A 17,599-nucleotide genomic window follows, 5' to 3' on the forward strand; every position below is an offset into this window, starting at 1 on the left:
TTATAAATATTTTTGGGTATATTTTAAGGGTCATTTGACAAGGTGTGCTCAAACTTTTGCATACCTTTTTCTAAATGACCTGATCTGGTTTGATCTTCACTTGTTAATGCCACTTTCTTCTGTCTCAGCAAACTTTTAGTATGCAATAAGCTCTGGTGGGATAGCAGCCCCTTTTCTCTGCTTGAAGAGTGTGTGTGTGTGTGTGTGTGAGAGAGAGAGAGAGAGAGAGAGAGATGCTGTAGAGGGGGGGTAGGGGTGTCTCTGCCACCCCACTCCAACAGCCACCCCCCCCCCCCCCTCTTTTTTTCTTTCTGGTTGCCTTGGTCACTCTGTCATATACACACACACTTTCTCCCCCAGCTCACACTTTAACTGTGGCAGGCGGAGTGAAGGGCACCTCCATGGACCCTCCGGTACCTGAAGCCCTTGAGTCTGGGCCCTGCTCCAAGCCCAAACAGAACCAAAGAGAGGCTCCAGACACAGATGCAGAGGATGATGTCCAAATTCAGGCCAAGAGTGCAGAGGAGGAAGAGGAGGAGGAGGATGATGAAGGAGGAAAGTCCGAGATGGAGAACCAGGAGCGTTCTCCTGCAGACTGGATAGAGGAGCGGTTCCGCATTGACAGGAAGAAACTAGAGACCATGCTTTATGGTGAGACGGAGAGAGAGAAGTTTTGTTTTTATCATGGTTTGATTTAATGCAGTATTTGTGTGTTGATGAGTATTTTAGGGCTGTGCAATAAATAATGTGTTAATCATCACTGCAGTACTGGCTTTAGGCCTGATCACAAAATGAGACGTGTGCCAAATCGCAAAATAATGTATTCTGTTCCGTGAGTGTCCATGTTCCACAAACTAAAATCATGTTGATGATTAAAAATGCCTTGTTACAATAAGATGTTTGTCAGGTCAAAAGCCCATAAAACAAATTGTTTTCCCCCTTTTTGTTCCAATTGAACACCAGCATTGTGTGAGCATTTCATAACAAATGGGCCAAAGGACATGATCCAGAATCACTTAGAATAAAATCTTGTTACATTAAAGCATATTCAAGATTTTTAGACATCTTCCATAAAGGTATCCACGAGATCTAACAAGTCTAAAATAATATCGATGCTGCTTCTATAAAGTTTTCTCACATTAAAGAAATGTAAATAGTTTTGCTCAAAACATTTTAGTACTTCTATAAATTTATCCAGATGAACCAACAAATTGTACAGAATTTGCTGAGAAAACGTAAATAATTTAGCCAAAATGTCAATAATTTGGTCAAAATATCTGTTGCCTTATTAGTAAAATTATTCCTGTTATCCAACTCATGTACATAATTTTGGTTAAAACATTTTCCTACTTCAATAATTTACATGAACCAACAAATATATACAGTATTGAGCAACACATTGTTGATGATCCAACAGGTGTAAATGTTGGGAGTAATGGACTAAATAAAAACACATGAGCTTTTCTTATGATAGTGAGGATATATTATTAGGTATATCGCAATAGTACTGTAATCACAAGATATTCATATTATACAGGCCAACTCTAAAGCCTTAGACACGTTCTAATCCATCATTAGTTGTGAACCCTGCACAGGAGCTTAGAGTAGCAGCGGCCCTGCCATTACAGCTGTGTGATTGATGTTGCCATTTTAAAAGCACTTTAATGAAAAGGTTTGACATTCTGCGTTCCTGTCGTGGCTGCAGTGCGTTATTGCTTGGAGATTGCTCTGAGCAAATGATGGCTGTTCTGTGCTAATGCTGGTGTTTAGGCTCTTCTCCAGGCTCTGTTTCACTTGCATCAGTGCATTGAGGCTTTGTCCAAGGGAGGCAAGCGGGTGTGTTATCGTGGAGAAGCAGCTGGGTGACTGATGAGGGGATGGGAGTTTTGAAGAAGTCTTTCGGTCTCACATGCTGGGACAGTCGTCCCCGCTGCTGCTTTGATGTTCAGTATGTGAAAAGAATAGGAGTTAGTGTGAGAGGCCGATCACTCGAATGTTGAGTAGGCCGCTGCTGCTGGAGTGTTATCTGTGCTGAACTGACACGCAGTGCATTGATAAGTTTGTGCTGTGGTGTTGCGTGTGCTGTCTCAGGATTAGCTTTCTTTCCTGGATGCAGTGTCGTGACTTTATCTCTCGCGTTCCTGAAAGTGGCAGCGTTTGCAGTGGGGGATGGTTTTGCGTCAGCATTGTTGTTAGTTAAATGCCTTTGACTGCTTGACGCTGTTTCTCAGAACTGGCTTTTGGCTCTTTTTCTTGCCCAGAAACGCACACACACATACTGGTAAGTTGGGCCATTCCTGGTGGCAGGGCAGCGTAACCCGGGGAGATGAGAAGGAGGAGAAGAAAGGAGAGGGATGTTCACCCTAACCCTGTAAATGTCAGTGTAGAGCTCTGCCCTTTCATTGTATTTAACTTTATCCCCCCAAACACACCGCATACTCATACTCATTTGTCTGCCTGTCCTTGTATTTAAACTTTTGTGTAAATCTTCCTGTTGACTTCTCTGTTCTACACATTACAACCCATTTCACAGCAGGCAGAACATAGAACAATACACGTAAACAGAATCATGAGATTCATGAGAAACAGGCTATAGGTTCAAGCTGCATTCTCTAAGATTTTTGTTATAATTGTTGTAGCATTTAGTGTTGTAGTCAAGACCAAGACCCGGACACATCAATTAAGACATTTAGTAATGGAGTCCGAGTCAAGATTGAGATGGCACGTCACATATGACACACATGCACACAGCTTCCCAACTTTATATACATATGTGTGTGTGTGTGTGTGTGTGTGTGTGTGTGTGTGTGTGTGTGTGTGTGTGTATGTGTATAAATCATTGAATTCACGTGTTTCAATCACTTCCATGGCCTGCGGACTGCTTCTACAGACATTAATGAACGAACGGGTCACTCTCAGGAGCTCAGTGAGGTACCGTGATAGGATGCCACCTGTGCAACAAGCCCAGTCGTGAAATTTCCTCACTACTAAATATTCCACAGTCAACTGTCAGTGGTATTATAACAAAGTGGAAGCGATTGGGAACGACAGCAACTCAGCCATGAAGTGGTCAGCCACGTAAAATGACAGAGCGGGGTCAGCGGATGCTGAGGCGCATAGTGCGCAGAGGTCGCCAACTTTCTGCAGAGTCAATCACTACAGACCTCCAAAGTTCATCTGGCCTTCAGATTAGCTGAAGAACAGCGTAGAGAGCATGGAATGGGTTTTCAAGGCCGAGAAGCTGCAAAATTAGTAACTACAGCTCTGTGCTGTTTGTTCAGGGGTCAAATTAAACTTTTAAACCCAACAACTTGAAACTTCAACCTGTTGAAATGAACCAGAACTCCATTAGTTTTCCTCTCTTCAGCCTGACATCCAGCACATGGTAGCTGCCAAATCAGCCTTCTCATTAGGTGAGTCAGGAAAAAATGTAAGTTAAATCGTTTGTGGTCTTTTGTGTTTGTGTGTTTGGGCTGCAAGTTGCAAAAGTTTGAGAACCTCTGATACAAAGAACTGACTGTTTCACTCTGTTTGTTCAGATTTTGTCAATATTCAGTAATCAACTAGTTTTCATTTACTTTAGATGGAGCCATTGCACTTAGCTGGTCTCAACAGTTTCTGAGTCCAAATAAGTTTAAGACCAAGATGAGACAGAGACTGGTAGTTTAGGGTCTCAAGACTAGACTCGAGTACTACAATACTACTATCATCAGTGAGCCAGGGGGAAAAACAGGCTAAAATATGGTATGTGTGTGTGCTGCTGTAAGTCACTCTGTAAGTCCTGAAATCATTTAAAAGTCAGAAGCGTTGGGTCAGATTTTGTGAGAGTTTTTCTGAGTCAGTCTTTACATGTTGATGTTACATGTACAGGCTTAAAAAAAGGAATTTGTTTAGGCCTAATTCAGAATCAACTTGTAGGCAATTTACTTGGATCCTCAGAAAACAAAGAGTTATCTTTGAATATACTTTTAACTCTCGTCAGATTTATCCCCTCAGGGAAGGAATCTGAGGCACAGCCAATGCATGTTGTGCACAATTACACATTTCCACCAGAGAAGACTCTAAATCCCCAAATCTTTGAAGTAATGCTGCGTTTTTAAGCCTAATTTGTGTCTGCTGGATCTGTACCATACAGGCAGTTCCCAAAGACAAATGGAAAGAAAAATAAAGAAAAAATGTGAACACATTTCCCACTAATCTGTAGAATACCATCATTTACCATGGACAGCAGCTTCCCTATACTTTAAAAAAAACATGTTAGTTTAAAAGTGTATTATAGAAACCAGTGGAAGCTGCTACAGCAACTCTTTAAAGTCAACTTTTTTTTTTTTTTTTTTTTTTTTTTTTTTTTAGGGAAATTGTCAATGGCCATTGTCCTTGACTAAATGCTACAGATGTGGCAGATGGAAAACTGATTGAATGTTGTTTTAATGTTTAACTCTTCACACTGTAACCTCTTTATTTATCAGTCTCAAGACTCGTTATTCAGTGTGTACTATGTTTCTGAATGTATTCAGTGGTATTTTCACAAGTATTTCTTCAGTGAAGTAAGTTGTTGGGAGTGAGCTTTGCATAATAAATTTCAGGCCAATAAAATACAGTTTTTGTTTGTTAGTTTGTTTGTTTTGTTTTTTGTTTGGGAATGTAACTCTTCACGTAATTTTGCAGGCCCTGCAGAAGGGACCAACCTGACCGGAGAGGAGTTCTTTGAGAAGGTGAGTGGCCCACCTGTTACTACTATTGGTTCAGTTTTATTTTCTTCACTTTCCAACCTCTCTTTGTCCATTAGAATGGATAGGTTTGTTACTGTACCTTTAACACTAAAATATGTAAATGGCCTGTGTTCTGATTGGCTGCCCTGCGTTTTGCATCATTCAAAAAGGGGTTCAGTCTGAAATATTCTGGCAGGTGGACCCAAATTGCTGCGGGCTAAATCGGTAGTTATGTGTAATTTGGGGCAGTCAACAATTCGAGTAATTGCGATCATCTTTGCTCTCAAAAAACACAATGCATCTATATTTTTGGTGTTTTTTTCTTTTTAAAATCACAAAAAAAATTGACTTATAGAAATGTTTCAAAGTCACTTGGAACTAAATCTCTTTACATAACTTATATTAACAATGTTTTAGCTTTCTCCTGTAAAGCTGCTTGTAAAGTTACGTGTGAAATAAAATGTTCCTTAGAAAATCACCATAAAAAATTATATTAATTACTAATAATATTTTAGTATCATTATTTTCATCACATGAATGCAGGATTCACATACAGCGAATGAGCAGCTGGCCTTCAGCCTACACAGCTACGATGGTTCAAAGTGTCAAACAAAAGAGTTGTAACTGTGAATGTAACCATTACATTGTTATATTAATTCTGGCAGCTCTTGCTTGGATAATTTGCTTTTCCATTATACGAGGCCTTTAAGTTTCTTTCATTCTGAGAACTGACTTTACCTTCAATGACACTGTAACTATGGAAAACTGGGCTGTCTATTCATGTCTATGGAAGTGACCTGGCTCTCGACTGACTGTCTGTCTTATAGGGGTAATAACTACTGCTTTGAAATGCTAATGATGTATTGTCACTGTTGAAAGTATCTATTGAGGGGACATGTCCTCCCTTCTCTTTCCCACACACCTGCCTTTATCTCTCTCTTTCTCACTCACATATGTATCTGTCTAACACTCTCAGTACATGCACACACACACATACGTGCCCCCTCTCTCTCTCTCGCACCTCTGTCTCTCCAGATAATGAGGGAAACTAACACTCAGGTGAAATGGCCGTCGAAGCTGAAGATTGGAGCAAAGTCGAAGAAAGGTGAGAGAAATCTCATCTCATATAGCAGTCGGATTTCAGCGCCTCCAGACCACTCTCTGTCAGACCTCTCAGCTTTCCTTCATTAGGCTGCTTTCTGGCTGCTCCCGGTTACAGTGCAGGACTGTGCAGGATGACATTACATTGATCTGAAGAACCTGAAAGACATTATTTTAAGATTACTGACGGTCATTAAATGAATCAGTGGTGGTATTATTCATTACGCTGTCATTAGTATTCATTAAGTTTAGGATGTGTTCACTGACTCTTTAGCTTTCTCACAGGTATGATGTAATTGGTATATAAACATTTGGGTGCCCCAAATAATATGGTTTGATTTTTTTAATCGCAAATAAATTAACACACAATCTACCGAGGACACACATCTGTACATTTCAATACACAGTTGCTGTTTGTTTACTGAATTTAACACATTGTTTTCATTTACGGCATTTGGTAGACGCTCTTATCCACAATTTGATCATTTTATACAGGTAGGCAATGGCAGTGTCAGGACTCTTGCCCAAGGACTCTTGTTGGTGTAGTTTAGGCTTTTTACCCAGGCAGGGATTGAACCTCAGTCTACAGCGTACAAGGCAGAGATGTTACCCACTACTCTATGCCAACCACTGTTTTCCTTTGCAAAATGCTCAGCAAATATATACAAAGTGTGCACTAAAATGTGCAGACAAATCACAGACAGTGTGTTCTCTGTAGATGATGTGTTAACCTGTAATTTGACTGGCTGTGTTTAAGCATTTGCATGTGTATATGTATTTGTAAAGCTTATTGCTGTTGGTTGTGCCTGCACTTGTAGATCCTCATGTAAAAGTGGAAGGAAAGCGAGACGATGTCCTCGAGGCCAAGCGCAAGATTCTGGAGCTTTTAGAGACGAAGGTAGATGCTTGAAATATGTAATGTATTTGTGCTCTGCCTACAAATGCGCTGTCAGGTTGGACAAATGTAACAGAAAAAAAACATTCAGTCTAATGAAGAACTGATGAGGAATGTGTGGCTTAGTAACTTTGACTGGTTCAGGGCTCCTCATTGTGCACACAGTACCTGGGACAAAAGTTATTCAGTCAAAAATTAACTGCCTTACGTCTGACAAGATGTCCGGTCTGAGACCTGAAAAAATATAAATGTTTGCTCATTTAAAGCACAATAAATAATTCTGGGAACCATGTTTATACTGACCAAACCAGAGAAATATTTGTCAGTGCCTGTTAAACCGGCAGATTTTCATGTCTAATGAGAAGGTTTGAGTGATGGGGGCTACCCTTTCAGATGAGCTAACAGTAGAGCAAATGCTAAAGCTAACACTGTATCTAAGTCATTTAATCTTACCTTGTTTTATGGTGCTATTTATCATTAAACATGACAATAAGATCAATATTAGTACATACCACTGCCTAAATTAAGATTCGTCAGTGGTTCTGACTGAGCTGTGAGTGTGGTCTTCCACATAGTTTAAAACAGCTTTTTCAACTTCAGGAATGAAATAAAACATCTCCACCCTTCAGATGATCAGGGTAACATGGGTCAAAATGACACCTTCCTCATCAACACTTTCCACGCTTTCTTAATCTAATAATTTGGACCAATTTGGGGCAGTCGTGGGCTGGAGGTTAGGGATCTGGCCCTGTGACCGGAAGGGTGCCGGTTCGATCCCCCGGGCCGACAGTCCATGACTGAGGTGTCCTTGAGCAAGACACCTAACCCACTTGCTCCCCAGGCGCCGTGGATAGGGCTGCCCACCGCTCCGGGCAAGTGTGCTCACTGCCCCCTAGTGTGTGTGTTCACTAGTGTGTATGTGGTGTTTCACTTCACGGATGGGTTAAATGCAGAGGTGGAATTTCCCCGGTTGTGGGATCAAAAAAGTATCACTTACATGAGTTCTTACTTACTTACAATTATGCCTGTACCGTTCTCCCTGCAGGATTGTTCTGGAAAGGGTTTCTTTCACTTGATGAAGGTGGTTGTGATCATGTCAGTCACTATTTTGCAATAGGGTAGTTGTAGCCCACAACCGTTTTTGTCAAAATACATAAATCTCACAGCTAGAGGATTTTTTTTTTACTGCAGTTCAAAATGCTGTACTACTGAGCTGAACTATTCAAAACTACGTACACTGAAAACAAGTAAATTTCCGCAGTGCTAACATTATCCAACTAACACACTGACTTCAATCTGTCCTCATGTTATGACTTTCCGCAAGCAGATAAAGTCAAAATCATTTGAAATGAATAACAAATTCTAAAAAAGGGGTAAATTAATAAGCACGACTACGCCACCTAGGGGAATTTCACCCCTTAGGTAATATTACTGGCACTCAATGCCCAAAAAGAGAGACACCCATGTTCGAACACACTTGGATACCAGAGACGTACTTCCAACACTTAAATCACAGTTTATTGATTTATTATTTAAAATTTCCCCCACAAGAGGCAGGTCAGGACACGAGCCCCCTTCTGGACACAGACAATTAGGATAAAACAAATAGCAAAATTGAATTTAATATTCTATGGATGCATTTATATTTTAATAAAACCTCGGCAGAAGGAACAGGGCTGAGGGCTTGCTACAGCAGAGAAAAGGGGGTCTCCTACACTACACGCCACACGTGACCACATAAATATAGGTATTTTGATATAAACTGAGTTGTGTGCTATAGTTTCTCATTAAGTTGAATGGTATTTCTGTTGACCTGTGACGCTTGTCCAGTTTAGCAACAGTTTTTACAAAAGAACATATTTGTGGGTGGACCATGGAGAGGTCAGTTGTTGCACTTAATGGTACGGCCTTCTCTTTCTGGACATATCATAGGTCAATAAAGTGACTCTAAAGATGGATGTAACTCACACTGAACACTCTCACGTGATTGGTAAAGGAGGTGGGAACATTAAGAAGGTCATGGAGGACACGTCCTGTCACATCCACTTCCCTGACTCTAATCGGCACAGTGCGACCGGAGAGAAAAGCAACCAGGTATGAGGGTCTGGGGTGGACGTCTGTGTTGTCCAGCAATAGATTACTAACTGAGCCTATTGGGCAAGTGGCCAGAGCCACTAGGGGGCATATGTCCATCATAGAGTTATAATAGATTGACCAGTGCACCGAAGTCACTCACATAACATCCCACAGCCTCAGAGAAAAATAATTAAATAAATAAAAAGGATTTATTTATGTATCCCTGTAAGCATCCATGTTGTTCAGTAAGGTTTTCATACCAGATGTTTGCCTTTTCCTGGTGATTCAGCTGATTGGGATTAGCTGGCCAGGACTGGTCAGATGCTGAGTATCGTTTCTCACTGTTTTTTGTCTTGGCAGGTGTCCATTGCCGGACCTGTGCAGGGGGTGGAGTCTGCTAGAAGATACATAAGAGTTAGTGTTGCATGCTGATATCACACAAAGTTTACATTAAACACCCTGCAAAGTTTGAAATCCGTTCTCATTTTAGTCTCCTTTGTTCTTTTATTCAGTATAATCTTACAGGTTACAGCATTTAAACTAAACATTAAAATGCACTTTTAAGTGTTGTCCAATATTTCCAGCCAGGTCACTTTTGAAATATGAAACATTCGGAATATTGCTTTTATTATAACATAATTAAACGGCATATCTGCATATCATTTGAAATTTGTGATGTTGTGTTGTATTAGAATGTTATGCATGTATCTTCAACACATTTGGTTTTGTGTTGCTGTTGTACACATATTGTTGTACAGAGTAGAAGTAACAGAGTTATGTTCTGTGTAATATAGAAACATGGTTTTTCCAAGATTTGGTAGTGCATGAAGTTTATTTTTGGTCACAATTTTTAATCAATTAATCAATTACAAAAAAGTATGATAATTGAATTGATAAACTGTAAACCATGTTAAAAACTCATGCACCATACTGATACAATGAAGCAAAGGCTGCATGTAGTCTCTACTGGCTTTTCATATTCTATCATGTCCAACATTTTAGGCCAAAATCAAGCTAATGTGCTCAAAAAATATATATATATATTATTAGGACTATCAACAGCAAACGTGAGCCCCTGTCATCTAACCAGTTACAAATGTGACTGTTCAAATGTTTACAGCTCCTGCAATGTCAGCATAATCTTATTAAAATATCAATAACAGACTCTTTATAGATAATATGTGCCATATATGGCAGTTGTAGCTTTATTATAACATATTTTACACTGTGGCTCACCAGATCTACTTAAAAATACTTCATGTGTTAACAAGCAATTGAACAAGTTTTATTCAACTTAATAAACTACATTGAAAGAATCATTCATTCAAAATATTTACTTAGGTTGAATAAAATTAGTTAATTTACTTGTTACAGCAATACGTAATTTTTTAAGTAGATCTGAGCCACTTTTTACAGTGAGCTAGCTTTCTTTCATAGCGCTAAAAATAAAAGTTATTGGTCATGTGACCAATTATAGCACCACATAAAAATGTCCAGAAATCAAGGCAACCCATAGTTTATAGTTTATCATACATGAGAAAACACATTTAAAACTTTTAGAGCTGCAGAAACCTGAAACTACATTTTGGTTTAAGATGTGACAGGTGGGATTAAATGGTCTAATTCGTCACTAATATGTATTTAAACAGTGAATTGATCTACACCTGAAGCAATGTGCTGAGTGTGGAGTAAAACCTGCCTGACCTCTCACTATGACTCAGGACTTGCAGCCTCTGGTGTTGACCTTTGACCTGCCACTGACCCTGGTGGGTGGAGTTGTCACAGACGCAGGGTCTCCGCTGATTCAGCATGTAGCCCAGGCGTTTGGAGTGAGTGTAACGTTCAGGACCCAGCCCAAACTCTACTGCTCCACCTGTGTGGTCCGAGGCCTGCAGGGGAATTGCTCTGCTTTGAAGGTACAGCGCGCACACACACACACACACACACACACACACACACACACACACACACACAGACACACACACACACACACACACACAGACAGACAGACACACACACACACACACACACACACACAGACAGACACACACACACACAGATATGAGATCAGATACACACAAACACATATTTATGGTGTCGTATGTAGGCAGTTTTAACTCCAAAACATTGAATCTGAGATAGAAAAAAAATTGGACTAACAGGTTGAAATGCAGAAAACTACTTTAGCATAACCATATCGTTACTGTCAGTACAAAACCTTGTATCTCTATTTTTGTTTTCTTATTGCCAGCTGCCTTTACATTGTTTTAAAATTTCAAGATGAATGGACCAATAGAAACCATCCAAATTGCTTACCAGTAAACTATTAATTTCCTTTCAAGTTAAGAACAATGGGCTTCATTCACTGATGTCTTCCTACGTTTTTTCTTAAATTTGTTTTTGAGAAATGTCCTAAGAAGAGGTCTGTCAGATTCATGATGTGTCCTTAAACGCAGAATTATTTGCACCTTTGTGCTCTTGAGTGTGCTTAGATCCCACACAAGAAAACATGGTGAATGTCAGAATATTTGTCAAAACTGTATAAGTGGGTTTTAAGAAAAAGAAGAAATTTCTTTAATATAGCATTTTTGGAAATTTAGGTTTAGAATTTTGTTTATTTAAGGAAGCAAACAAAAAAATGCAAATTGTGGCATAACTTTTGCAAAGGCAACACTTTCTTGTTTTGTTTTTTCCTTCAGTGTGTTAAATTCAGCTAATGAAAATGTATTTCCATTAAAATGTGGACAGGTTTGTTCTGTGGAGAGGATGCATTCACTTAGCAAAAAAAAAAAAAAGCAACTAAATATGATTTTACCAGCAGCGTTAAAATTTTTGCGTATGACTGCAAGTGCTCTGATTCCTATATAATTCAACAAAATATAGATTTAAATATCCTCAGCTTAGCCACACGCACAAACGCACAGTTTCCAAAGCATTAACATGCACATTGACATGCACATGCACATTCTTTCTGGCATCATTTAACCTTTAACCTCTGGTCCTGGTAGAAGGCCACCGGCGTCCTCATGGAGCTCCTTTTGGGCCGAGAGGCTGCAGCAGTTGCCGGGGTAACTGGGGTCATGGTCAGTACTCAGCTGGACGTGACTTCTCAGCAGCATCTCTTCCTGCTCGGCCAGAATGGAGCCAACTTCCTCAGTGTGATGCACCAAACACAGACACAGATTGTCCTGCCTGACCTCACTGCCCCACAGCACACACCGTCTCTGCTCATCCAGGGCACAGCTGATGGTGTCTGTCTCGCAAGACAACAGCTCATGGTGAGTATGTGTGTGTGTGTAGTATGTCCACCATCAACAAGACAAAAGTATGATCTTTGTTCCAGCTTCTGTCTTTAACGCTGCCTTACCTAATATACAGTCAACTATCAACAACTTGTTAAAATATGTCCCCAGAGGTGCAAATGCTAGTGTTAGTGTTAGCTGACTCAACAGAACTGGTGTTTAGTGTTCTCCTCTAAGCATGTTCAGTCCAATGATGTTGCATTAGCGGCATTTCAAAAAGATGCAGTGACTTGGACAAAGTCTGATTTCTTCTTTGTCCTCCTAGCACTGTGATTGGGGCGATTAATTTTAGACTTTTAACTGACTTGGACTTCAGAACAAAATCATTTTGCTTTGATTGACTTTGTGCCTTATGAATTGACCTGAAAATGAGTATTTTTGATCATTTGCCGCATAGGCTGCGTTTACTTCCATTCACTTCAATTCAGTAAAATTATGTAATTTGGCCATAAGTGCCTGAACTTTTGCACACAACTGTATTTATGTTTCATTGTCTCCTCTGTGAATACTTGGGCTGGGCTGATATTTTTTCCTCTGTCTCTGTTCTTGTGTAGGACTGCCTGCCTGTGTGTCTGATGTTTGAAATGAAAGAGGAAGGCGAGTCAGACCCTCGGAAACTCGCTCAGATGATGCAAAGTCTGGGAGTCTTCATCAGTGTTAAGCCAAAGGCCAAACAGACTGCTAAGGTACTATCCTACCCATCTCTACTTTAGTCAATTATGTGGATACATAATTGCTGAAAAACTCACCATATTTGGTGTCTTCTTGTAAGTTTTTATATATAAATTCTCTGTCATTTATATTCATTTTCATCAGTGTAGGCATGCAACATACTTTGTGTCTACTGTAGTTTGATATACAGTGAACTACAATTCCCAGAATGCTGTTGTGGTTTTAAAAAGCAATTGCATTTCCCAGTCAGTGGTGGTGAAGGGGTTGGAGAGAAACATAGCGAGTCTATATGAAGCCAGACGTCTCCTGCTGAGCCTGGAATCCTGCGAAGTGTCAATGACTGCTAAAAACTCTTGTGAGGTCTCCACGGCAACCAAGTCCTCCCTGGACCCTCTGCTGGTAAACAGCAGCATTACAGGCTACTGGTTCAATATGCTAATGCAACAGCTTCAACTCACCGAGACAGGTCTGTGAAATGTAATGTAAACAGAGCTGATACAGTTGGGTCCATAAGTAATTGAACATTGACAAGTTAGCGTTATTGTAACTGTCTACCACAGCATATTAGAATTTAAATGAAGTAAAAAATATGATCCCGAAGTGCAGACTTCCAGCTTTCATTTCAGGTTTTTCACATCCAAATCAGGTGGATGATGTAGGAATTACAGTCATTTGCATAAATAGCTTTGATTTTCTAAGGGTTTCACAAGTAATTGCACAGTTGGATGCTTAGCTGTTCCATGGCAGGTGTCTGTTATTCCCTCTTTATTTCACTTACAAGTAAGCAGATAAAAGGTCTAGAGTTGATTTCAAGTGTGGTATTTTCATTTGAAGTCTGTTGCTGTTAACTGTCAATGTGAAATCCAAAGAACCTTCACTGCCAATTAAGCAAGCTCAAATAATTAAATAAGCAATTGATAATGAAAAAATCTGTGAGAAGATGTCACCAGAGTAAATACAGAGGGTTTATCACAAAATATAATCAATTGGTTTGCCTCAAAAACAGGGAGACCAGATTAGAGTTTACCAAAAAACATCTGTAAAAGTCAGTTCTGGGACAACATCTTATGAAGGGACATAGATCAACTTGTACCAGAATGATGAGAAGAAAAAAAAGTAAGGAACTCCCCATGAACCAAAGTATAGTACATCATCTGTAAAGCATGGTGGAGGTAGTGTTATGTCATGGGCAGGTAGGGATGGAACAGTTTTTCTTGCATATAGATGGCAGGTGGTTGGTGACAAAAGAAGCAGGATGAAGTCTGCAGTGTTTAGGGTTGTATTATCTGTTCAGATTCAGTCTAATACCTCAGAACCCATTTGATGGCACTTTACAGTGCAGATGGACTCTGACCAGAAGCATACTGCGAAAGCAACCCCTTTTTAAAGACTTTTTTTTCAGGTAGGAAAGTGGATTGGGTTTCTGCAGTGGCCAAATCAATAACCTGAACTCAATCCAATCAAGCTTGCATTTCACTAAGGGCAAAGCTGAAGGTAAAACACCCCCAAAACAAGCAGAAACTGAAGACAGCTGCAATAAATGCCTGGCAGAGAAGAAATGCCAGGGAAGAAACCCAGCATGTGGTATTTTCTATGGGTTCCAGACTTTAGACAGTCATTGCTTGCAAAGAATTGAAAATATTGAAAATGACAATTTTAATAAATGATTTTAATGTATTACTTTAATTTGCTTCTAAAAAGGAAGGGCTATGTATGAAAATGACTATAATTCTTGCACCATTTTTCCCATTTTAATGTAAATACTGTTCAGTTCAACCCCAAGATATAGTGGTAGGCAATTAAAATAGCAATAACTTTGGTTATATTTGGTAATATCTGTATATTTGTTATCATGTGCTTGTTTGAGTCTCTTTGCTGTTAACTCTTTCTTTACACTTCGACACTGCTGTAAATTCTCAGCCGCTCTCTCCACACCGGATTCAGTGCCTAGTACTGTCCCAGTGAAGCCACGCCCCTCTCCCCCACCTGGATTGGCTGGTCCTGCAGATGAAGGACGAACGGGAATGAGGGGAACAGACACTAAGCTAGAGAAGGTGTGAAAAATGAAAATTATCCACACTGAAGATTATCCGAAAAATGAAAATTATCCGCACTGAAGCCCCACTACAACGATCTAATTGGAGGTTAATGTGAAAACGTAATTGTTGGAAATGTGGCCATAATTACCACCAGTCAGAACCGTTAATAGTTATTTAAAATGGTTAGACTGTTCCTTCAGGATATTCACACTCAAACTGGCTTTTTATGAGCAGTCAAGAGTCTATTATGCATATTCTTTCTAATGAAGAGACAGTTGAGGATTATTTAAGCGATAGAACAGTTGAATGGAGGTGTTAGTTAATTTTGCCTTTAGATTATTATAGCTGTGGGATTATTCACAAAGTGGTCTATTGCTTTTACACTACAGTTTTCAAATAATAACAAAGCCTTGTATCTCAGTAAAACAGTAACTTTAGTGAAGAGGAACGTTCTTAATGTAACTTGGCAGCATTTTATTTAGTCTATTGATCCTTTCAGCATGAAATGTTCACCCCATGTAAAAGGTGGTAGGTACAGAGCAGCAAAAATATTTCAATTTTTAACAGACTATATCTTTCTATTTTCCAAAATGAAAGGAAATTCTCAATTTTAATTTTCCGTTTTTTCAGCCATTTAGTTTCCTTTCAGCCCCATTCATTGGGAACTTGGTACCTTCCAGTATTTTGCGGTTATATTTTTGGTATAATGGGAGACATAGGAAGTGGCCACACTCCCCTTAAACAGGCTTTTAAATCAGAACATGGTTAGAACACTTTTCAGTGTAGTAATAAAATAAATACTTATGTGTTTGCTTGGTTTCAGATTCCAGAGAGTGAGGACCAGTTAACAAATGCAGAGTGTAAACATTCAGAATTACAGGAGCAAGAGATCACTGAGGTCAAGGAGGTCACTGTCAAGCCTGCAGGATCAATCAGGAGAAACAGCCAATCAGAGGCCATCAGAGACCAAATTCAAGAACAACTGCGCAAGCCAATGACCTCACAGAGCTCTCCAAGGTAATAAGATAAGATGCCTTTATTGTCATTGCACAGTGTACAACAAAATTGATCAGCAATCCAGCAGTAAACAGCACTTTACACACAAAATAATTAAACATACGGCTAAAATATATAAAGTGCAGATTTAAGAAAAAATAGTATATACATAAATATAAAGAAATGGGCTATAAAACTATATATTCTAAGCAGACAATAGACAAGTATAATAAGGTCATATGGCTCACATCTTGAACTGTATATATTGTATAAATCATCGCTGTTGCATTATTTGAGAACAGCAACTGTAGATTCTATCATGTCAAAATGTACTGACGAATGGAGCGATAGCAATAGTCTAAAATTACTTGGGCGCATTTATTACATTTTATTACATTAATTTACATAAAAATTAAGAGCATTTCTGTAAAGTTACTATTTTTGAGGTTTTTTTTTGTTTTGTTCTGCACAGCAGCGTATATGACATCATGTACTTCATAACTTTACTTCATAACTTTACATGGCTTCAATGCTTAAAATGTGAGCTGATGTTGCAGCTTTAATGTGTCAGTACCACCCATTCAGTACTTCAATGTGAGATGCACACAGCGCCTACTGTGCATATTCTATGTTATTCATGTTATCTATGTTAATTCATACTACACTTTTTAAATATTTTGGATTAATGTTTCAACAGTATAAAACCAATTCGTCTTTAGTGCTCATCCTGTTTATATCATAGGGCTTTAATTAGTATTTGGACACTAAAGCTGTTGACAAAAGAGTCAGAAATGTTCGATATGTCCTGAATGATGAATGTAGCTGTAGGAGATTCTTAAATGAATGATAAAACTGTATAAAAATGTTGCAATAAAATTAATATCATTCATTACATTTCAAAAGTTTAGATCAAAGGATGACAATTTAGTAGAAATTCCTGCAAATTGATCATTATATTATAGTAAAGTTTGTAACTCAAAATTGAAGCATTGATCAAAACACCTGAAAACACCTTATTGGCATATCATTTACAAGATTTAAACCTGCACTGTAGAAGTAATTGTTAATCTAAATGAACACAGTCCTCTTTCAGAATCTTTCCTTTGCTACAGTGCCAGGAGAAATATAAATTCTCACTTTCAGCCTTTTTCATCTCCTTAATCCAAACCTTGTCATACGGTTAAGCGAGTTGAACACTACATGCAAATTTTGAAATGCTTATTTCAATTATTTATTAAAGGAAGTCATGCACCCCCGGTGCCCCTTCATGAAAGGGTAATTTTACCTTTACCGGCACTTCCTGCAGTGATGGATCTGTCTCTCACAGCTTGGGAGGATTTTTAGAGCAGTTCTTCATGCAGGGCTGTTTTAGCTTTGACATTTTCCAGTATGAACTGCTTGAATCTGGTGCTGCCTCAGAGCACTCAGTAGGACTTGGGTACTCAAAAGCTTTTCTCAGGAAAGTACTGTGAATTACTGTCTAGCTGCTCTTCTTTAAAACATATCTGTAATGATTAAAAGGTCCAAAGTTGGTATTTATGCTGGAAGTGAGGCCCAATTGTTTGCCCAGAGTAATCTTTAGCTGTCCTTGGTTATTCTTGCGTGTGTACTGAGTTCAACAGATTATTTTTTCATTCCTAATGAAATGCCAAAAAAAAACAAGAAGAAAAAGATAAACATAGTTCTTGTTGTTGACTCGCTTAACACTGGCCCATGGACATTCTACTACTGCAAACAATAACAATAATAACAACAACATTCTGTAAAACTCTTGCTTAACTTTTAAACATCTTAAGACATTTAAGG

General features: G+C 39.0%; 1 protein-coding gene across 1 annotated transcript in view; it reads left to right on the forward strand.

The window, feature by feature from the left end:
- Window positions 1–366: 366 nt before the first annotated feature.
- The window catches only part of bicc2 (bicaudal C homolog 2), a 33,668-nt gene continuing 16,435 nt past the window's right edge, over window positions 367–17,599 (forward strand). The window contains exons 1-12 of the mRNA XM_037542531.1: window positions 367–651; window positions 4,669–4,715; window positions 5,748–5,817; window positions 6,632–6,711; window positions 8,641–8,802; window positions 9,145–9,198; window positions 10,506–10,700; window positions 11,793–12,062; window positions 12,641–12,772; window positions 13,005–13,224; window positions 14,679–14,812; window positions 15,621–15,814. Of these exons, the coding sequence (XP_037398428.1) occupies window positions 402–651; window positions 4,669–4,715; window positions 5,748–5,817; window positions 6,632–6,711; window positions 8,641–8,802; window positions 9,145–9,198; window positions 10,506–10,700; window positions 11,793–12,062; window positions 12,641–12,772; window positions 13,005–13,224; window positions 14,679–14,812; window positions 15,621–15,814 (1,808 nt within the window). The 5' untranslated portion in view covers window positions 367–401. The remainder of the gene's footprint in view (window positions 652–4,668; window positions 4,716–5,747; window positions 5,818–6,631; window positions 6,712–8,640; window positions 8,803–9,144; window positions 9,199–10,505; window positions 10,701–11,792; window positions 12,063–12,640; window positions 12,773–13,004; window positions 13,225–14,678; window positions 14,813–15,620; window positions 15,815–17,599) is intronic.

This window comes from Pygocentrus nattereri, chromosome 11 (genome assembly GCF_015220715.1).
Source record: "Pygocentrus nattereri isolate fPygNat1 chromosome 11, fPygNat1.pri, whole genome shotgun sequence".
In the NCBI taxonomy this organism is placed as follows: Eukaryota; Metazoa; Chordata; class Actinopteri; order Characiformes; family Serrasalmidae; genus Pygocentrus; species Pygocentrus nattereri.